This window comes from Numida meleagris, chromosome 19, assembly GCF_002078875.1.
Source record: "Numida meleagris isolate 19003 breed g44 Domestic line chromosome 19, NumMel1.0, whole genome shotgun sequence".
NCBI classification, from domain to species: domain Eukaryota; kingdom Metazoa; phylum Chordata; class Aves; order Galliformes; family Numididae; genus Numida; species Numida meleagris.
The window spans coordinates 10848902-10872285 of NC_034427.1; the positions used below are offsets into that span (position 1 = coordinate 10848902).

A 23384-nucleotide genomic window follows, 5' to 3' on the forward strand; every position below is an offset into this window, starting at 1 on the left:
GTATCATAGACTCCAAATACTATCTGAACACTGAAGACATATCCTAGGATAACAGAAGAATATCTTAACTTTATTAGCTCCTAGCATATATTCATACGCAAGGAAACAAGCAAAACAAACACATGAAATGTGATTTTGTAGAAGTTCATGCTTTCACTTGTGTCAAAGACAACCATCATTTAATACATGCAAGTAGAAATGCACATGCATTACTACAATGTACAATTTCTTGTCGAAGTACTTAAACTACACCCAGAATTTAGCATTTTTCCAGAAGGGTGCTGTTAGAACTACTGAAATCATTTGAACAACTCTGACATTCCAAGAGTTCTACGCTGTACGACAGCTCAGCAACGTGCATAAAAAGAATTACTATTTTTGGCCAGAAAATATTTTAAATGTAGTTTATAAGCTTCATAGAATTATAGAATCATTAAGGTTGGAAAAGACTTCTAAGATCATCTTCTCCAAGCACCCACCTACCACCAATATTGTCCACTAAAACATGTCCTAAGTAGCAGATGTACACGTTTCGCGAACACCTCCAGGGACAGTGACTCCACTGCCTCCCCGGGCAGCCCGTTCCAGCATCTGATCACCAGAAGAAAGAAGTTCTTCCTTATATCCAACCTGAATTCCCACCTTTCATCTCATATTACAGACAAACTAAAATTAATTTAATTTAGCCATTTTTCCTGAACCTACGGGAAGACAGCAATAAACAAAATATTTAGATCACAAGAAGGTAAAAGCTAATGTTACTCTTAGCTGGAGATGCTTTTATTGGTCCTACCAAAATGAAAAGAAAGAAAAGAAAACCATGTCCAATGGGCAATTTGCACAGTTACTATATTGTCCAGTCTTAATATAGACCATTAAAGAAACAACTGTCAAGCTGCAGAAATGCAAAGCAGGCTCACAGGTGAAATTCTACTTCATCTATGCATACGCCAATATTTTGTGATAGTGTCTTACTGTGATTAAAACCAGAAAATGCTTAAGAATTTCTATATTAAATTTATGCCTATTTCCTGTTTAATTCAGCTGACAGCTCTTCTGTTTCAGCATAAATTGAATTAATCTGTTCTTGTTCTTCAACACTGCTCCGAAGAAAACAAAGATGATGTATCAAGAGAAATTAAGTCATCATTTCTCCAAATGAATTTCCAAATGTGAACTTATGAACCTACAAATATGGTATGGTGGGAATTGACTCAATAAAAATACAAATGCAGAAGAAAGCATTGGCATTTACTTTGAATGTCAATCAAATAAATTAATAATAAAGTAAAAGTGTTTTTGTTATTTTTATTTTCTATACAATAAAAATGACTACACTACAGAACAGATCTGCAAATAATATCATCTGGAAGTCCTGGATTGTAGATTCTCCAATTTGAAGAACTACTTACTGGATTTTAACTGAACTACATGAACACCTCACTCAAAACATAGCAGAATTCAAAGGATGCTCCTTAATTTTCTCAGTCAGTAACAACTTCATCTCACACTCAGAATGTGTTTTGGTGTGTGGCACAAACTGAAGCATAAGAAATAATAGCATCCCTATTTTCACTGCAGTTAGAAATTGCTGTTAAAGGCAATAAAGTCTGGATTACTGAGGGTGAGAAGAGAGTTGTTTCTGCAGATGGTGCCACATTTAAGAACAGAATCAGGTACAGCTGGAAGAACTGCAGCAAACAAACCAGTGGACCAACCACTCCATAGAAAACAAGGTTAATTATTAAAGCTGCTCTACCCTTCCGTTTCAGCTCATTTCTGTTCACAGAAGTCAGAAGGGAGACTTTTTTCTTTCAATACACAGGTACTCATAATTAAGGCTATAATTTAAAGTCAAAGTACCAGATCAACGATCAAAAATCAGCTACCTTCACTACTACAGAGCAAGTTAAACCAAATTTAACATTAAAGTGAAAACTATGAATTGCTGACTTACATCATCTGAATCAAATCTACTCTGCATAGTATTTCAATTAATATTTCTTAAAGCTTTGTGCTCTTTAGGTGGCATCAATTACACATACTGATTTCCTGGTACACAGTTTTCATGTGCTACTTTTGCTGACGTGATGAATGTATTATTAATGAAAGTAAGCAATTTTATAACTTAACAATGAAAAGGAGTTTTATTTTATTTCATGACTAGGTAGTAAGAATCACTTTCTTATTGCTTGATTTTGGTTTTGGCCATGAGTTTTGTTTTAGCTGGAAACAGAAGCTGAATTCAAGAGGCTGTTAGCTTCAGAGTCCCTATACTAATAACTAACTAACTAACTACATACATAGAATCTCTAAAGAACTCTGATTGATTTGTGTTCAAGAATTTATTTCTGCTACGACAGTACAGGAAAACTAGCTTTAAGTCTCGTTCAGCTCTGATCAGGTAAACTCAATCACATTACCCAGAAATCCATTCAGATGCAGCTGCTCTGTGTAGGTAACAGATCTACAGAAGAGCAAGTAAATACTTCTGAAGATCTACTATCGTATCACTTTGCTGACACTGTCTCTAATACTCCTTATTCCTTTCTCCTAAAAATGTATACTTGCATATCCATCTTTTCTACGCGTTTTGTACCTCAGGATGCTTAAATATATGTCCAGGATGTATTATCAGTATTTTGCAAATGACAAGACATACAAGGCACTAAAAAAGCACACAAGACAGCGAGGTGAATCGCTTAAATCATAAAACAAGTCTGGACACTTCCTCGCTGCTAGCTACCGGAATTCCACAGAACACTATGCAGACACCCAAGGGAAACAGGCTCCGTCCTCACTTTCCTAGCACAGCACGGCTACGCCTGCCAGAGAAAGTGCTTTGCCTGCTTCCACACCTGCACCCCTGAATGCAGATAGCCTCACGAGAAATGTCTCCCATTAGAGGGAATGTGTTTGTCACTACCTCATAAAGGAGGTGATGCTGTCAAACCAGAAAAGCTCTCTCCTTCTTCCGTGATGTATTTAGATATGAATAACGATGTATCTATCACGATACCGATCAGGCTGGTTACCTACAGGGACAGGCCATTTTGCCTCCATAATTAAGGAACGCTTTTGGCAGCAAACAGACCCCAGTTCACATCTCTCCTTCCTGAGACCACTTTCTCTTGTATTTTTCTGAAGACACTGCCATTAATGTTTCCACCTTCCCCTCTGTCCTGACCCCACATTAACGTATTACACAATCTGTATCACCTCGCTCCTACTGAACAGCGCACGGGAGTAAAGCAGCCCTCTAAAACTGATTCCAGGTAAAAATAGCCTCCCCAGAATAGATGAGAGAAGGAGTAAGGGTTGCAAGAGTTATTTTTAACCTGCAGTGGTTCAATGCTCTGATTTACTTGGGGGACCTGAGGAGGTTTTTCTGGTGCAAGGGAGAGTGGCACTCGGCAGTGCGGCAGGGAGAGGGCCGGGCTGGCTGCGGGCGGACGGGATGTGAGGCCGGCTTTGAGGCCGAGGCCGGCATGTGGTAACACCAGGCCTCAAAGACACTACTCAGAAACCATAATAAAACCATTCAGCAGCGCTGGCAGTGGGAGATCCAAAATAACTGCAATGGAGTAGCATAATAAAAAATAAGCAGGGACCAAAAAAACTGCAGACAATTTCACCAACACCCTAAAAACTATCCCATCTCTTCTCTGGAGCCATTTCCCTGGACCTAGAGAAGCATACACCAGAGCAGTTCCACAGATATTTTAGATTCCAACAGTGGATATTCTGAATCTACTGTCAACTGAAGTTATTACAGTATTTTCAGGAGATACATCTCCCACAGCTGAGTCTACATCAATTAAAAATAGCTGAACAGTATTTACAGCTGCCTATTTTGACTATTTTATTAAGAGACTAAGACTCAAAATAAATGGGTTTTGTTTGGCAGTTTGGTTAAAATAGGTTGATCGTGGAAAGAAAAATGCTCATAGAACAAAAGCACTTCCTTTCCTCTTCTAAAAGTAATAACAAAAAGAAAGAGATGAGAAAAAAAGCCACTATTACAGTTGGCACTAGTGATGGAGAAAATATCCTAACCACTGTCTGGTATGCAGAGCAGGAATACAAATATCACCTCTATAACCCAGTCCATCCAGCATCACCCTTCATCACTTCAAAGAGATGGACAGCTCATCAGAGCTATCAAAAATACTCATGAGGTTGATTTTTGATATTGAAAATATAGAAGCACAATTGCATTTTACCTGTAATGTGCTAAATGGTGACAACAGTAACAGAAAAGTCATTTGGAAACCTCATCAATGACCATATTTTGTTTTTATCTGCTGTTTAAACCAGTAGAATAGCAGTAAAAATAGCCTGAAATATCGCTTTGTACAGTCTTTGTTCTTGAACACCAAGCAGTACTCTGCTCACATGGAAAGTTAAAGACCAAAATTCAATCCTATCTTGTGCGAAATAACTAAAAAAGCAGTACTAGCACAAATTTGGGAAAGATTTCAAATGTATTGCTCAAGCAAACCAACTTTTCTACTTGCTTCCTTAGATAGTCCCAGTGATGAGCAAAGTTCATTCCATAATTTCTAAGCCATCTGCAGATTTCTTCTTTTTTAAAATATTACTTATCACGGCATAATCTTAAAACACAAGCCCAGCAGAAGTCATCACATGTGGGCATTCAAATTCGTACCAGTACGTTGATACAGAAAGATTACTGCCTCACTCCCAAGGCTTTAACTAATGCACAATTACAGTCAGCTCAATGATTGAAATTAAATCCTTCCGCTATCTCAGCTGAGTTAGTTTGATTAACTTGGGAGGTTTTTTTTTCAGTTTAACTTCCTTTTTCCTTGCTTAAACTAATCATGCTGGCCAGCGACAATTTAATCACATGATAAAAACTCAGCTTTAATAAAGGCAATGATGATGATCCTCCTTAAAAAGCTAATCTTTCATTAAAAAATTGGCAGTGCAGCATTTTAGAAAGAGTTCTGCTTTCAGTACTTCTCCATGGAACGCATGATCTCTCTCTTGTTCTCAGTGCTCATTCAAACCAGCAAGGCTAGATGTCTTTGGCAAGACTTAGTCCTTTCATGTCCTGTCATTTTAGCAAGGATACGTTTCCCAGTGATGTGAACAGAACACTACAAACAGTATTTATCAGTGCTATTCATATTAACAATAGATTACATGGACCTGATTAGCATTGCCATTTCTTACACTGGATTTGCTAATTTTACTAGAGCAAAAAGGTTTTCCGGCTTTTACCCGATCAGTCACCAAGCTGAGCTTCTTTATATAATTTACACTTCAGAAACTGCTGAAAACATACTGAAGACATGATAGACTGGATCCCCAGCTACATGAGCTCTCAAAACATCTGCTTCTAGGTTCTTGCCAGTGGTGCACACAGTGCAGTGAAACAGCACAGAAGGTATTCAAAAGAAACTACAAATTTGATTTATTAAGTATTGCAATACTTTAAATCACCAGCATGATTATGTGGACAGAATTCCTTTCAGTACTTCCCCCTCCCGAGATGCTATTATTTGTATTCAAGGAATCTAATTGCTTAATACCAAGTGTGATGAATTACTGTCTCCAACACATGAATTTTTCAGTTTTAAAGGAAATGTTTAGCCTAGCACTTAACTGCATCAACATTACTTCTGAGTTGTGTTTTTTAATTCAATGTTACACAATGCTACACAAATGACAAATATTTCCTGTAAGACAAAAATTGCAAAGCAAACAGATGGAGCCACAGATGAAGAATTAGAATATCAGACTACAAAAGTTATTCTTTCAGTCCTAGAGCCAGACCTCTAACACTATCATCACACTCTAAAGCACCCACGTTTTTCCTTTCTTCTGCCTTTCACATCACACTGAACCTTCCTACCAGGGTACTTTATCTCTAGTCCCACCTGCACAGCAGGTAACTAGAAACACAGATTTTGGTGTGTATGTTAAACTTTTTCATTTAAACTACTGTCTCATGTATATAAGAAGGATGAGACCTCACGTTCTAAAGAAGATCTTCTCTGGTTGGGGAAGAAATTATGGAACACTAAACTATGATTCTGATTCAGTGCACTGCTTGCTGGCGGACTTGCTAAATTAATGTTTAGGAAAACATGAGTGAGTATTTAAAATGGAATCAAAAAGGCTTTGTATCTTAGGTACTCATGGCCTCCAAACAACATCTCCTTTGTACACGAGCATCCTTTCTCCCCACCATCATGTTCCTCCTACAGCAGAGAAGATCAGTGGCAAATACTGCACTGAAAGTTACGTCTTCATAACAGCTGAAATACGATTCCCCATGAAAATGGAAGAGAGAAAGAAGTTCTAAAACTCAAAACATACAGCACTACGTACTGCTAAACCTTGCTCAAAAATCCCCTTTCCTTCTTCTGCATAAGTATACTACATAGGGAAGGTTTTAGCTGCGAGTATATGAAACACTCCCACCACAGAATACTAGAGGAGAGATCAGATAATCAAGACTTCCTTAGATATAATGCATAACCAACATAAGGCTATTTTCACTTACAGAAAATGGTATCTCTTTCAAAGTGCTTTTAATTAATCTGTAGCTAAGTCAGCATTATTTTTATAGAGGTACCCAGGGACTACGTATTTCTGATTCTATGCATTGAGAGTTGGCATCTAGGGAAATTCCAGATCTTAACCTGATTTAAAATACATAATTAAAATGTAAGTTCAGTTTTTCTTGCATCAAAGGACTATAACCTACATTCTGACAATCTCAGAAATCAGATAAATACACCCTTATATAATCATCAAAGGCAGAAGGAGTCAACAATACTACTTCTAAATCAGTGGCTGATGTTTAAAACCTCAACCCTACGAATGTTTACAAATGATACTTCATAATGTCTATGAAATTAGCCATTAGTCAAAGTTAAGCACATGCCTAAACTTCTGTAGACTCAGGGCTTAAATGTTTAACGCAATACCTTTGCCCAGTGAAAGGAAACCTAGTTTTACTGGAGCACAGTTATTCCTCAAGTTGCATGTCATCCAACACTTCCAAAGACTCCTCACTGGACTCAAAACTATTTATAGACCTGGTAAGTGTATATCTACTACTTTACACAGCAACACAGCACATAAAAACACCAGACATCATCTAGTCACAGAAGCCGATGACTTACGTTCCGAACCTCAGTCCACTTTGTTGTCTCTCCTATCCAAGGGTCTCAGAATGCATTGCAAACGTAAAAGAACAGACAAGTGCAATAGTACTGATCATTGCAGTTGCTAAAAAAAAAACCACAACTTCGTTTTACGAGAACCTCAGGCTATTACTAATTAGTGTAAATTAGCCCACTTCTATAAAGAGATACGGCCAGGCTGTTGACATACACTTCCCCAGTTGTAAATACTACCTACAAGAAGGCCTTTACTTGATTTGGAAGGGCTTGCTACTCTGTAGGTTACTGGAAATAAAATATATTGAATATTTATTTTTATATTAAAAACAGCACTCAGAGTAAAAAGAGAACTTCCCTAGCTGTACCTAGGAATTACTTTACATCAAGGGCAAATTTGTTTGTTTTGGTTCTGCTTTGAAGAAACACATTAAAATATTTTTGCTATATGGAAAGAGCCTCAACCAACACTGAATTGAAAACGTATTCTGATTCAGACTGAAACTGAATAGGAAATCATGTCAGAACTCCTCCTTTGTCTTCAGTGCATATTTGATATGAATTAAATTAACACACATATCCAACACATACATGCCTCTCTTGCTCCCTTACAGCTACACAAATAGCCCTTTCAGAGAAAAGAAAGAAAATAATCACTGTATTCCAACTGAAATGAAGAGAAAACTCTCTCTGAGATAGAGGAGACAAGAGGAAAAAAGTATTTCAGTAAGAGGTAGGTCACAGGAACTTGTTACAGCACTGCTACAGATGGCAAACTGAACTACCATGAGACAATGGGCAGCAGGAGAGCTGCAGGCACCTGGCCAACTCAAAAGCGTGTGGGGTGGAGTAAGGAGCTGCTGTTCTTTCCCTCAAATATTCTCCTAACGCTGTCCTTAAAGTACAAAATTTTTTGTCCAACTGGAAGGAGAGATCTTCAATGAACTAATGAACTGAACAAATATTCCTATGAATAACACCGAGAACTATGAAAAAGGTATCAACATAAAATCTCAAAATGCCTTAATTTAAGATTTCTTAAGGTAGAATCATAAAATGGTCCTAAAATGTTACATTCTATGTGCTACAGACTTTCTTCTCTCCATTAATCTTTCTGTGCTTGGTCACTGCTAATACAATGCAACACTCATTGCTAATAACACATTGCTTTTGCCTTGCACACAAAGCAAAGTTGTTGTTTTTCTCCTTGTAATAAAGGCTGACTGAAGCAGGTAAGTTCCCAGAAGCAGAAGCAGTTGCAAAAGGTAACTCACTGGCTTCACACACTAGCTTGTTCAATACTGTTTGTAAATCTGTCATGAAACCCTTGCTGCGCTGCCAACTATCCCACATCTGTTTGCACTTGCACTTTCCTTTCAAGCATCTGAGACTGACTACTCCTGGGAACAAAACTCCAGTGTAAGTGGATCGTGATTTTGATGTATCATAATTTCTACCCTAAGCACTGGAACATTACACAGAAAGTGATACACTCCTGTATTACTGCAAGTATAAGATACCTCATGGCAATTAACAACAGTATCTTCTCAGTATTTAAGAGTTCACTGAGTGCAAACTGTGTTTTCCTGGGCTTCTGCTGCTTCCCTGGTTGAGATAGGTACAATAGAAACTAATCACAGCAAGTAGGCACAAAGTTATATCACCAAACAAATAATTATACTTTCTGCATTTACTCTGGGGCTGCTGGGATTTTGAATCATTAACTAGGACTGGTGAGGGCTGGGGCAAGGACACAGTATGTGGAACCTTTGCAGAAAGTCTGGCTGACACAGCTGTCAGAGAACGTCTGAATCAGCAAGAAAACTCTACTATTTTTCCAGAAGAGAGGAATACAGTATCACTAAATGCCAGCTAATTATCAACTGGCTGCCTCACACACCTTCCCTCTTTTAGGGCAGGGCAAACTGCTCCTCTTAGCTGAAGCTGATTATTGCAATAGAGCACAAGAAAGGAGAAAAGGATCTCTGTGCTCATAAAGGATTAGGCCTGAATACTCTAGCCATGTTGCTATATACTTTAATTAGCACTGACTCACGATACCTACAGTAGTAATTCCCAAAGACCAGTTAATTGGGTTTTTTTTGTAAATATTTACTACAGTGCAGTGAAAAAGAATCATTTGCAAAAAAGTGTAACTGCAGCCGATGAGATTTACTTACTTACCGGTGGGAAATCGAAGTCTATCTGGTTAGCTAAATTTAAGATGTAGTCGATTCGAAACTGGTTCTCCGGATTGGCTAGTTCAACTGGAGGTGCCAAGTTGCCCATTGCTGTCACTATTGTCTGCAGAGAAAAATAAAAATATTGCAAAATGTGTCTAAACAGCTAACTTTTAATAGTTAACAATAACAGCTTGTATGCTTACCTCTATAGCTTCTTTAATATTGTTCTTAATATCCTGAATTTTCATTTTCTTTTCCCTGTAATTAAATACATTATTAAATTTATAAAGCATGAAAGCAGAGCATCTTTTTCAAACAGAACATGAAAAGTATTCTATCAAAACTACATTGTTAATATTGAATAAGTTGCCCTCAGTACTGAATATTTTTGTAGAGAGACTTTGATTAAACATCTCAAATCTCCTCTGCTTACACAGTAAACATCTATTTGTTCCCAAAAGTGGATGTTCAGTTACGCTTAAATAAAAAATTACTGCCATCTTTGACAGGAACCAAGACATTCTGCAAAACTAGCAGATCTTGATTCACTTTAATGGAAAATACTAGAAATACCTGAAAGTTATTTACAAAACTTAAATTGGAAAGAAAGAATAATAAAAACGAGTAAATAACTAAAAGTAGAAATAAATGAAAGGAGGGCAGAGCACCATGAGTTACACACACACACAAATAAACATGAAATGATGTCAGCAGAAAAAGGCAGAGCAGAGAACTCAACCGAACACAGACATTAAACAGCTTGGGCATAAAGTCTACAATAAATAATACAGGACTCAAGTGAATATGCACCATTATTTTTACCTACAAGCATGAGCACAGGCTAGAAATCCAGGCTGAATACTGTAGGTGAGCATTAACGTTTGGGATTAACTGCAGTAAAATCAAAACGCGTAACAGGCTCAAGCGAACCGCTGCCTCTAATATACCTGTGAGTTATTCCATTGCATGCCCTTTGCAATTCTGACAACAGTTGTTCTCAGTGCTAAATAGTACCACCAAAAGAAAAGCCTGATCACACGCTTGGTGCAGCCAGGTGTTCACCTCCTGGAGTGGCATCGAGTCTGCACACTTGGACTTCACTGTAAAGCACTGGGATGAAGCTTTTACATAATTCATTTCTTCCTATGCACAACATAAAATTACTGCTTTGAGGTAAACCAAGTTAGCCAAGCTATTACTGAAACAAAAACAACGATCCCGAATTGTCTAACCGATCTTTTTATCTACATCAAAATGTTTTACAGAACACTTGCATTATCTAAATATACATCATCTATTTCTAATACTTTTCATTTTGAAAACGAACATTTTCCAGAACAGCATCTCAAAGGCTCTGAACTACAACACCATGCTTCTTTATCCTTTCAAAGGTAATGCTCACACTTTCAGTTCACTGATTACAGCTTCAAAATCTCAATTCACCTAATTAACTAACTACTCATATTGTAAATACTTTCTATCACTTTTTCCTTCCTATAATTATTCACAACCAACAAAACGAAACTGAAAGCGTATTCAGCATGTTCACCCACCAAGAGTGCAGAACAGCAGAACAAAAAGCACTGCTGGAATAACAAGGCTGTCCAGGAGCGGTGGGAATTTTGATTATCACATGAAAGATCAACAGAACTTCTGTAAAAGATCGGTCGGTGAAAACGACGACGTGCCAGCTGCATGCCACGCTGCCGCAGGCTCACAGGATCCCACTACACACACAGTACCACTGAGGATGCAGGACTGCAACACAAGTCCTACGGACAGAAAGCAAACAGCAGCACCCAATCACCTCCTGCTGCACGACTTAGCTCTACTGAGCACGTACGACTCGGCAGCAAAACTCTACCACAGAGGAACGTGATGGTCCTTAAACATCAGCTCCTTACCACGGCCCACAACCAACGCGCTCTCAAAGCACAAGGAGGGGCAGCAAAGTTTGATGCAGAAAGGGAACGAAACAATCAGTAGTTAGGAGTTCCGGTTCCATTGGAGCTCCTGACCCACCCTGCAGACCAGCCTACACCTCACGTTCTGCATCTGAGGAGTGCCAGTTCTGGCCCTGCTGGTGGGAACCAGGCAACAAGCCAGGAGAGCCCAGGCTCACTGAACAAAGGAAAATACAGAAGGCAGAAAAAAAGAGGAGAAACGGAGGGTTCTTCATCGTCTTCCTCCCCATCTTCACTCTCTCCTACTAACCCAGCACTGAAAGTGCTCATTCCACAAACCAAGAATTACGGTAGCTGTGTTTCTTGGTTAGGGCACAGCTGGCTGCAAAAAGCCACTGTTTTAAAAAATAGGTCTCATTATTATAAAAGAAAAAAACCACATAAATACTGCTGTGACAGCAGGAAACGTTTCTCACTGATAGTGTGAGCAAAATGTCTGTCTTGATTTTGCCTCCAGTTTTCAGCTAAGGTCATGAACTTGATGAACACAGAATCCAAACTCTGCTCCACTGAGGTCAAAAGGACAACTGATATGCCCAGGGTGAAGCAAGGCACCAGTGTTTTTAAAGGACTAGGTAAAAAGTAACATTCAGTCATTCTGCTTTGTTTTGGAACAGGCATTTAGAAAGTCTCCTGATTTTTATGTGAACTGCAGTGAGATTCCCCCCTCCTTCCCCCCCCCAGAATTCTTGTGGCTAAATTTCTCAAAGCATTAGCTAAGCACACAGTTACCCGACTCTTCCACATCATACAAAAAATGCAGGTTTTTTTTTTTTTTTTTTACAGGTTCTTGTCAAACTTTCATATTTACACCTCTCCACAGATCACAAGTTAGCAGCTGCACTGCAAGTGATAATGAACACAGAGCGATGTAAAACTCCAGCAATTAACAAACTGCTTGACAGCATCACCATCTTTACAACAGGAAGGAATACTCACAGTGCCTATTTCTGTGCCTGTTGCCATGGCCCTACAGCGTACCCAGTAAACAAGGACTCTTATTACACAGCAATGAATGTACCATGTTGTTTTGTGTTTGGTGATGTTTACTAAGCATAAATTTTCCATGACAATGAGATACGTAATTCTTCTGAAGCTCGGCGTGCTCCTCGATCATTCACCCAACAGCTCACCTACACCTGGAACTTCTCTTTAAAGAAGCACCGCGATGTCACTCTGCGGCTCAGGGAGCGCAGCCAGGGAAAGCCAGTCACCACCTCGGCCATCCCTACGCCGCCAGAATTCTTTTGAGAAATCTCTGGCAGACGGCGCCTCAAATTTACAAAAGCGACTGAACTTCGTTTCCTCCAACCATGAAAGCTGAACGCTCACCTTCGGAACAGATTCTTTCTTCCTTCCTACTCCCAGGTACCGGCACAACAGCCAGCACGACAGCAGCACAGCCCGCTCTCCCGGCTGCGGAACGGCGCGGTGCCGCCCAGCCAGCTCCCGATGCCCCGCCGGCCTGTTCCGTATCTTTACACGCCATGGGTTAATAAGGTCAAATTTTTAATCTCATTTAAAACTTTTGCTTAGGCTGTGTAGGGTAGGCCAAACAAAGCATTAGACTCTATTAGTTGAGGATTATAAGAAAAATCTCAAATCCCGCTGTTTTCAATATTTAAATGGGCCAAAGGAAAGCCGCGCGCAGCTTTCAGGAAAACGAATAAAGTCTATTTTAGGCACCATAAAAAAGATGACATTTTAATAAAAAGAAACATGAAATTAGAATGACATAAAAGGTCAGGAAAATCCAATATTCCTTGAAAACAAACCTCATCTATGCTCAGAGAAGGGCAATCCCACCTGTGGCTCCGCTGGTAAAATGGCAGCACTGCAAGTCAGACTCGATCAAACCTTACGCAATGAGCACACCACCAAACAGATTACGAAAAAAAATCAAACTAATTTAAATTTAACATTCATTTCTGATGTACCTTCCTGATAATACAAATAACCATAACTTGGACCTTGGGAAATATATTTAACGTTTTAAAAAGTACATTCCCAAAGACCGAGACTCACCTCGCAAGTAGAAAAGGGGAAAAAAATGAGGCGCTGAAAGGTTGAAGCAAAACAGAGTTACAGAACTCTATTTGTAAAAAAGAAAAAATAGTCAGAGATCTTGTCACCCCCTCACGTCATTTATCTGGAAGAGAAGAAGTATGGATTTCTTTGTTGATCCAGAAAGGTTAAGATGCTGCGCGCTCTGCTGAGAGCTTTGACCGAACAGGCAGAGTTCTCACAGGACTGAAAATGAAAGCACCAGGAACTACCTAGTTCTAAACCAGAAGGGAGTGTATTGGTCACTATTTTAAGAGCAAAATGAGGTGATACTTTGTTCCTACAAATACATGGTAAGGTAGCTTGAAAAAAAAATAATCCAAAGCTTGCAGAGTACAAAACAATATATACATGTATATTTTCAATAAAATGTGAAAATGAAAACACTGATCAGATGATATGCTACGGGAGAGGGCTTGTAATGAGGGTAAATGATGACCACCAATTATTAACACTATGAATGCAGCCTGAAAGAGAAACACACTTGGAACATGAATACTTAAGGCTTTAGAATGTGAATACAAGATATCTGAACAAGGCATATTGCTGATACAAATGGTAACGTTCCTTTCTGAAAAATGTCACCTGCCTCAGCTTGCTTCTTAATCCACCATTTCTTACGTCCAGCTTTAGCATAATTAATAAATAATGCCAAGTAGCGGTTTGCAGTTTAGCAGTGTGGGTACCTTGTTTCTCCACAAAGGAGCCTCCAGAATCCTGCACAGCACACAGCAGCACCAACACACGGCCCCGTGTGACACAAGGGCTCCTGCTGGAGCACACTGGCTCTGTATTGAGTACCAGTCCCTCTTTGTTAGTACCGCTCCCGAGATTTATCAGGATGCTCTTGCAAGTAATAATTATGAAAAAAAAAAAAAAAGCTGAAAGTTTCTCTTTCAACTGTATTGCAAAACGTACACGTATGGAAAGTACATGTAGGCTATTTTAATACAGCGTATTAAATTGTGAGCATATAATGTCAATAAAGTAAACTTTGTATTCCTTGCAAGGCAGTAAGCAGCCTGGCCTCAGCCACCACGTGGAACTGATCTTCATTTCCAAAGCACTGCCAGAGTTCACTCCGGGCCTTGCTGACACATGGACCCCACGGAGCGAAACGTTCCCCTTGTCTGTGCAACGTTAAGGGAAGCCAACCAATCAGAAGAGCCAAAATATAAATGTTACAAAAATAATTACATTTGCCTCTGGCTTATTATAGGAGAAAATGACATTGTTGTGTTTCAGTGTAGGTGCACCTTGCTTTGCCTTTTCGCTATCACAGACAGACAGGAACGCACAGAGAAGAGTAGCCCGGGGCTTTCCCATTTCTGCTCCCCTTCAAAAGCCCATTGCAATCCCACACTGACAGCAATGGCTGGGAGTGAAGAGCTAATGAGCCAATTTCATTCTACAACAACGCGCTTCTGTACTTGACAGGCAGCCACACACCTCACAGGCACATGTGCTTTGAAAACAGCTATTTATCCAAATCTGCTGGTTTTGATAGAGTGAAACATGCTTATGGATTTCATGAACATGCCACAAAATAATTGCTTACTACACCTCATGGAGGTTAGCAGCACTAGCTGCCAATCTGCCACTGAAAAGCAGAGCAGAGCAGTCAGGTTCTTCTGACACAAGCAAAGAAATTCAATTAAGTTTTTGCTACCGATCCACATTACAAAAATTCTGCAGCTGCTTTACAATTCAACCATAAGATAAATTCGGTTTTGCAGCCTGGGTTATTTCTAACAGAACAACATGGCAATTATCTCAAAATATAGTAGCTAGAAAAGCAAACAGGGCAGAGGCCGACTTAGAGGCACTTGAAAACGGGAAAACTAGGCGCCCAGAGTATTCAGAGTGAAGCTGAAATAACCCATGGCAAAGTAACAGCATTGCAGATAAAACTGCTAAATGCAGCAGCAAAAAAAAGCAAGCGGATACCTTTTCCAAATTGAACTCTCCATTTCACAAAGAAACCTCAGTAATTCTGACAACTTTACAGAGATTTGGTAGTTTTTACAGCTTGAGATCAGAAAGGATGAGCACAAAGTCCCGTGGGTAGGACGCTGCTATCTGCTGGGCAGCGGTAACTGGGTACCTCCTTAGGTGGGAGACATGACTTAGTGGGGTACTCACTAGCAGCAGAACTGAAGGAGATTTTCTAACTGCATTAGATATTTTGTTCTTGTTATCTTCGTCACCTTGTAAGACGAGTTAAGTCACCCAGAATTGTAGTCAGCTGGCAAAAGGTAGCATACAACATTCTGGACAGTCAGTGCCATGCCAGTAACTGCCATGCACGTAGCGGGTGTCTCAGCCTGAGCAATCTGCTGTGCCACTGCTGGATGCAGAAACATTGCCTCCCCTTCCTGCTACTGCACTGTCTCTCACAACACCTTGTGCCAAAACACCTCCGTCACTTGAAGATTCATCAAGCCACCAAAGATGATCTGCCACCAAACCAACCAAGAATAGATATTAGGACAGCCCATTCACTTTCTCTATAAACCACGCCTTTACGACAAAATAAAAGCCAACAGGTCAAATAATTTGGGCAAGATGTGTTTTGTCAAAAATATAGTTAAAATTACAGTTAAAAAGTATTTATGTTGCACAGATCTAATTGTGACTGTTTCTATATTACTTCTGAGAATTAAACTCAATTACTGCCTGAAGTATCACCACTTCCACACACACGATGTAACACGGACAAAGGACAACACATTGCCATGGCTTCCCTAAGTTCTGTGTTTTAGATGTTGTGAAAAGCACTATGAACTGCTATGCTTTTATTGTTTTAATACATAATGATATTTATCTACATGAGGTACATGCACTTCTTAAAATGTGGCCATTAACAGAAGAACACGATACGAAACGTAAGAGCAAACAGACACTGTCTATTTATGGAAGAACAGAATCATTCTCTAAGTTACAAAGCAAGAAATACAAATTACTGAAGCACTGATGAAAAACACATCACAGCTGTCTCAATAAAAGTTACTGTCAAGAAACACCCTGTGAAAAAGCGGGGTTACGCTGCTTCTGAGCATGACTTGCGCTGAAGCGTCAGGGTGCTAGGCCTGTCACTTGCTTATTTTCTAAGGGAACAGTGCCATAACGCAATCACCACCAAACTCAAAAAGGCACTACTGAACATAAACCTAATTAACCCAACCCATAGGTTTGTTCCACCTGTGCCCACTGCACTATCCCCACCATAAAGGTGGAAGGCTACCATGAGCGCCCTGCGGTGAGCTCAGAGGCCTGCTCCCGCTGCCCGCCCAGGGACGCCTGGGGCCGCACACCAGGTGACAGCCAGGCAGGGTCAGTGCGGGGCCCTGCTCAGTGCACTGTGTGGGGTGGCACAGTGGCGCTGTCCTGGCTCCAGGCCGCTCTGGGGCTCCCCTTCAGCTCTGTGAGTTCCTACACACAACCAGTTTAACTGGCTTCACAGTCCCTTCATAGCTTGAAGTGTCACAGAGAGACCATCACAGACCTCATGTGAAGGAGAATAATTCTGCTTACACGGCTCCAGTTACCTCAGCTAATTAACTAGCAATAGTTCAGGTAAGGAAGGAAAATAAAACTGTTTACAAAGAGCTCTGTGATGTATGAGGTTGATAAAGACCCTTTAATTTGTACTGCACAATTAAACACCTGTGTGAACTGCATACTAGATTTCTTGTTCTTCAGGCATGCATACAGAAGATATCATACCTGTTTACCTTCTCTGCTCTATGCACGGATCATTCAGCATATTAGAATAAAAGACATTCTTAAAAATTCACTTACTGTATCAAGAAACTTGATACAATCGCTTACAGGGTGGAATTTTCACAGTACGCTTTGTGATTCTTCTCTTTTCTGGTACCGAAGGACACCGACCAGAAGCAACACGAGGATTCAAGTCAAACTTGCTGAATCATCTTGCCTTGTACAATTCGCTATTTCACGATAACCATTTGCTGTCAGGAAGCACTGAAGACACGTTTTTTTTTTTTTCCACCTCCCCCACTGTGAATGTAGTCTTTATTAATGGAAAAAAAGAAAAAGTTGGGGGGGGAGTGGGGGGCAAGATGCAGATCAGCAATCAGCTTTCAGGTGTGTGCCGGTGTGAAGCACAGCCCAGGAGCTCTCTCCAGACAGCTCTGCTCACACAGCCCCACCTGCTGCAGCCTCTGGCACTGTCTGACTGGGTTAATCAGACTCTCCTTCATTTACAGCAAAAAAAAAAAAATCCCACCAGGTGAGGAACGTGCTGACCACACACCATAGCATACATGGATCAACAGCACCTGCTGTTAAGGCCGAGGTATTTGCTGACACTCGGTACTGCTGAGACACTGCTCTAGCATACAGGCACAGGATGGAGCATTACTGGGGGTCTTGTTCTTGCCTCAAGTTTTCAGGCACTTCCAAAGCACTTTTGTTTTCATTTTGAAAGACTGATTTGAAGTGTACTGTATAGCCAAGCGCAAATGTCCAGATTCTAGTAATTTTTTCAGCCAGGCCTAGCTATGAAACTTTCCAAAGAGGGCAATCAGGTCCCAGACCCCCTCAGGGGCTCATGTACAAGACGGAGAGGAGCAGCTCCTGCAGCAGCTAATGACTTCAGTGCTACTTCAAACTCAAAAAGTACACAGCTGGCTACGTGCCAACACTAAATGGAAGGGAGCCCTGAAATAAAATGGCTGGAACACTGGGTGCCAAACACGAACACACAGAGACCAGCCCGAGCAAGATGCAGAGCGGGAGGGAAGACAACAACTGGGCAGATGGAAGATGGCCAGTCATAAAAATCTTCTATTTTTGTGTGTGATCATGATTTCCATTATTGTCTTAAACACTTCAGGCACGTGATACTGCAGGCAGGAGACCTGCAAGGTGCTTGCCTCGAGCAGTGAGAGAAGCCGAGGCTTCTGTCCCAACCCTGCAGATTAGCAGGAACACACAGATCCCAGAAGGACAACAGCACAGCAGGAAAGGAAAGAGGGGAAGACTCAAATTCACGCTCTATCAGAAACGAGGTAAATTCTACAGAACATGTCTCTACACGCTCCTGCAAGCACTGTCATTTTTGTATGAATCACCTACTTTCATTCTCATCTAATCTTTTCTATCTACTCACTCAATATAATTAAAGACCACTAAAATATGCAAAGAACTTGCAATGCAATAACAGAGTTTCCCTATTTCACTAATAGAGTAACTGGCGTAACTACTTCTGGACATACACCTTAGTTGTCAAAAAATACTTCTGCAATCAAGACTTACCAATACAACATCAGGTAAAATTGTTACAAAATTCATATAGGCTCAAAAGAATACAAATTCAAAGCAATCTGAGCACAGAGATACAGCTGATCAAGGCAAATCCAAAGTGTCAGGGAGGCACCCGAGGGTAACAGCGAGCAGCAGGCACAGCACAGAGCTCCCTGCTACCAGCTGATGGTCACCAACCCTGCCAGCTGTGACAGAAAATTCAAAGTATGTGTTCCATCATGAAACAGCCATCCAACTATTGAATTAAATCTCAAACTTAAGTCCCAAACATTAATCAAGGAATGAAACAAAGAAGGCTTCCTATTTTTGGTAAAGTGATCTGAAGCATCTTCCTAAGAATTTTGCTTTTGCTTCACTCAAATACAGTTCCCCATTCACAAACCTCTCCTTTTCCAAAATTCAATTAAATCTGCAGTGGCCCAAACTGTTATTTTTTCTGAACACTGTCAGATTCAGTATTGCCAGCCTCTAAGAGAAGAATACAGTCTGAAAAGGAAAGCAGTTATGACAGCGAATGTAGATCTTAGCACCTGAACAACAAGCAAGGTGCTGGAAAGGAACCCAGAACTGCGCATTACAATATGCTGCTGTCATCAAAAGCTGTCCTTAGGTTTCAGTGAGCTATTAGTGGTAGATGTTTCGTTCATCATGTGTTTCTAACAACGCTGCTAGATTGTTTTCACATTCTATTCTTTGCATTACAGCTGCAAACCAGTAATTTCGGCCACCAAAAAACTCCCTCAGTTATCTCCAAGGATCAAGTGCTGCCAGGCAGATAGAACTTTAAGCTCTGAAGAGTTGCCTGAGCACTTACAGTCCCAGGGTTACAGCAGAAACTAGAACCACCCATACTGATCTTAGTTCTGGGGGAGTTCCAAGTTCACAGTCATTCTAAGCAGTGCGGCACACAGCCCTTTTCTCCTGTCAGCTTTTAAACGCAAGTCCTATTTGAACAGTGACTTTCATTACACACTTTCTTAAAATCTAGCTTTCAGCAGAAAGCCACATTTGTGAAGAACATTACGGAAGTTTTACATATTCTCATGTAAACTCATTAGAACATTCCTACTGAAATCCCCAGGGAAAAAAAAATTGTGAAATTTGTCAAGTACTGTTAGATTTTAAGCATTACAGTTGTGCATTTATAGTTCCAGCCAGCAGATGAATTTACTATGACTGTGCATGTAAACTGCATTTTTAGGATACAGGGTAATTCAATACTGGAACAAGCAGATCTGCAAATCTGTCCCTTGCAGCTCCAGACACACAGACAGGCAGGTGCAACAAAGCAAGGTGCTGACAACTTTGGCTCTAATCCATCAAAGCACTTAAGCACATGTTTAATTTTAAGCACATGAGTAATTCTATCAACTTTAATAGGGCTACTCGTGGTTTAAGTACTACGATGGATAGGGGCCAGAATGCGCAGAACCTTTAAGAATGCTGCATGGCCTATGTTATATGAAATAGAAATGGCATTCTTCCACTGAACAATTAAGTTATAAAAGCTCTGGAAGCAAAATATACCATAAGCTGAGCACGGCTCCCCTTACATAAATACAGAGACATGAGTTACGCTGCAGCCTTTGAAGATAAACTGATGCAAATTCTCATATGCAAGATTCCCATGTGTCTTTAGACTGCCCTTTTTTTCTTTGACAGCTTCGTCTTAGGGCCACCACATCACGCTTCCAAACAGGGGATCAACAGTTAAGAAATCTGACACAGAGAAGACCAGTGTATTAGCTACTATTTCCACTTCCTTTCTGAAATAAGGTGCTACTGGATGGAGTTTGAAAACACGTGTGCTAAAGCCTTTCAAAGGTAAGGTGCCTGCGCAGACTCAGGTGTGACAGTCTGAATATCACTGGCTTAAGCATTTGTAAACTCCTCCATAACATCAGTAGTTTTCTGCATTCACGGCTGTGGATCTGCCGGTTTTGTGCACATACACTGTGTGACAAATTCGGATGCTTTAAATAACAATGAGAGCTCTTTAAAGTATTTTACACAGCCAGTGTTAAGGATGTTAAAAAACACCAGATCTGCAAATTTCTACCCAGGACAACCGCTGTAGAACAGAGGTGACTGATTTGAACTCTAAAGCATTCACTAGAAAAACTTCAAACTTGTTTCAGCTGAACATGGCTCCAAAAATTGTTACCAAATTTTAGAAAGCAGTTTTCTAAAAAAGGAAGAGAATGGAACAATTTGAGAAATCCTTTACAGATGTCTTCCAGGAGGTCAAATCACTAAAATGAGAAGCACAAGACGACTCGAGTTTTCTCCCCGTGCTCATAACTTCAGTCAAAAAAGCTCCACACAATTTTCGCTTCTGTAACCATACCGTCCCAAATGCAAAGTGAATTTTAACAGCTTCTAGTATCAAATTATATCTGCTCTCAAACAAAAGAGAAGTCCAAGTCAGCTGAATTATCCCTGCACCCAGGGAACAACCATCCCCCACCAGCCCCCTAAGAGGTCATGTTCCAGTTTTCACCTCCTTACCACCAAACTCACAGTAAACCAATGCACCAGCCTTCTGCTAAACATTTCAAGGACTCCAAATTTTTTGTTCTGCTTGGACTGGGATAAAACTGAAGTTGATTATTACTTTCTTTCCTTCCCCCGCTGTATCACACAATAGCACACCATAGCATATAAAAATAAAGCAGCAAGGCAAGCTCTACTACAGCCACACGTGTCAGCAGGGCTCGAAACTCTTCTTTTTCCCCAAAGAAGTGGAAAACGAAGGCTGTGCAAGACCACTACTTGTAGGTTTGCCTTGATTCTAAATAATACTTTTTCCTTCATTAATTGCTACTCCAATTGTAGTTGGAGTAGCAACTCCAAACTTGGCACAGTGTGCCTTCTGCTCCGACTATTCCTAACACAACCTAAAATTAACACGGCTGTTTCATTATTTCATTCCTTGATTGGTCAACAAGCACAACTGAGAACAAATGTTTATTTTTTTTTTCTGAAGAACACACAGTAAAAAGAACACAAAAATAATTAGCTTTTATATGGATTATTTTTTTCTGAGATATCTTCGGCAAAGGAATTAAATACTACTGCTCATTAGATAGGATTTACAGAAAATATAGTACAAAGCAAATTAAAATTCCCTTAAATACAATTAAAGAAAAAAAAAAAAAGAATGCTTTGAATCTACTCACTGCAGAGTCTCTAACTTTAGCCAGAATTCTCAGCTTACTGAAACTGGACATTTAGTGTGGTACATCCACACATTTCATAGTGCTACTACTGTAACAGCTTAAGCAATAATTCTGACAATTCCTAACCTAAAAAGCTTTTAAATAAGAAACTCAATAGTTATAACTTTCTATTTTTGTGTAACTAATGTAACTTGGCCTTCCCAGTACTTCCCAGAGCAGCAGTGCCTGTGGGCCCGGCACCGGGCGAGGGAACGGAGGCAGAGGGACTGTGTTTCCGAAAGGAAATTCAGAGTAACTATGACAAATACAAACTTTTCTACAAAACCTACTCTGGAGGTCAAAGCATCACACCAGGCTCACATACACCAGATGCCAAATAAAAAGCCAACCAACCAACAAAACAAACAAGCAAACCAACTGCCCACACCTCTCCGCTGAGCGAATTCTTCAGTATCGCACACAACTCTCAACTCTTCTCTATTATTTCAGGTTAACGTGTCCAAGGCTTTTAAGGCATAAATCTGTCTCCAAAATGAGAAATCACACTTCGTCTTGTGAACTTCACTGTGTTCTCACAGCGCCCAGTAACATACTGATTAACCAGGGCTCCGATTTTTGGAACAGCTTTTGTTCCAAACTGCAATTTGAAGCAATTTCTTCTTTATAAAAGACGATTTTTGAATAATTTTCCCACGAAGTACATGATGCTTCATGGATTAGCACTCAGGCTCATGTTTATAAAGCACAGGTCTGTTAATGCTGCACCCACAAAACTTGCTCATTTCAACGCAGTAAGGAGCAGCTACATCATTACACGCGACAATGGGAATTAGAACAAGCAGAACTCAGTACAAGGGCTTATTTACATTAGAAGAGCATTTATAGCGCAAAACCAAAACCCCTGCATACACAGTTTCAAATAACCCAACTGCTTTGCTATTTATATAGCACCTCCTGTATCACTGATGTTACTACTACGGTTCTGCTGAGAGAAGCCCGCCAAGACGTGAGGTCACACAGGGCCCTGCTGCCTGCGAGCGGCTGCACCAGGGCTGGGGCCGGGGCCAGCTCAATGCAGTGGGGCGAGCTGGGAAAGGCCAGCACGACTCCAATGTTGTTCTAAACGTACTCTCAGCAGCAAAACATCTGATGGTCAAAGCAAACAGTGATGTTCAGCCCTGTGCAGACAGTTAAGCGGGACGGGAAAGCCGTTCTGACACCTCCGGGCACCCTTACTGGGTGATGCTTTCCTCTAGGAGGACAGAAACTTCACCCTCTGGATTAGATTGTTCCAGTTCTAAAGCTCTGTGATACAACACTGTTGGCTCAGATATAGCTAACAGTCATAAATGTAGTTAAGGCTGCCTTCAATATAAGGGAAAAGGTCAATTTTACATCCATAAAACAAATAACCAAAGTGTTCATACCTCCTACACAACTGAGTGAAAACTTGTGGTTGTTAGTCTTAAACAAAGAAGTCAAGGAACCGCATTTTCTTTTTAGAAGCAGTAAGCTTTAAAACCTGATTTCCAATATTCTAAAATC

General features: G+C 40.3%; 1 protein-coding gene across 2 annotated transcripts in view; it reads right to left on the minus strand.

Annotated features, from left to right (window-relative positions):
* GNAS (GNAS complex locus) overlaps positions 1 to 23384 on the minus strand; it is a 139340-nt gene that overhangs the window by 42486 nt on the left and 73470 nt on the right. For both annotated transcript variants that reach the window (XM_021416897.1, XM_021416898.1), the window contains exons 3-4: positions 9544 to 9598; positions 9342 to 9461 (exon numbers count right to left, since the gene is read on the minus strand). In XM_021416897.1, coding sequence (XP_021272572.1) covers positions 9342 to 9461; positions 9544 to 9598 — 175 coding nt within the window. The remainder of the gene's footprint in view (positions 1 to 9341; positions 9462 to 9543; positions 9599 to 23384) is intronic.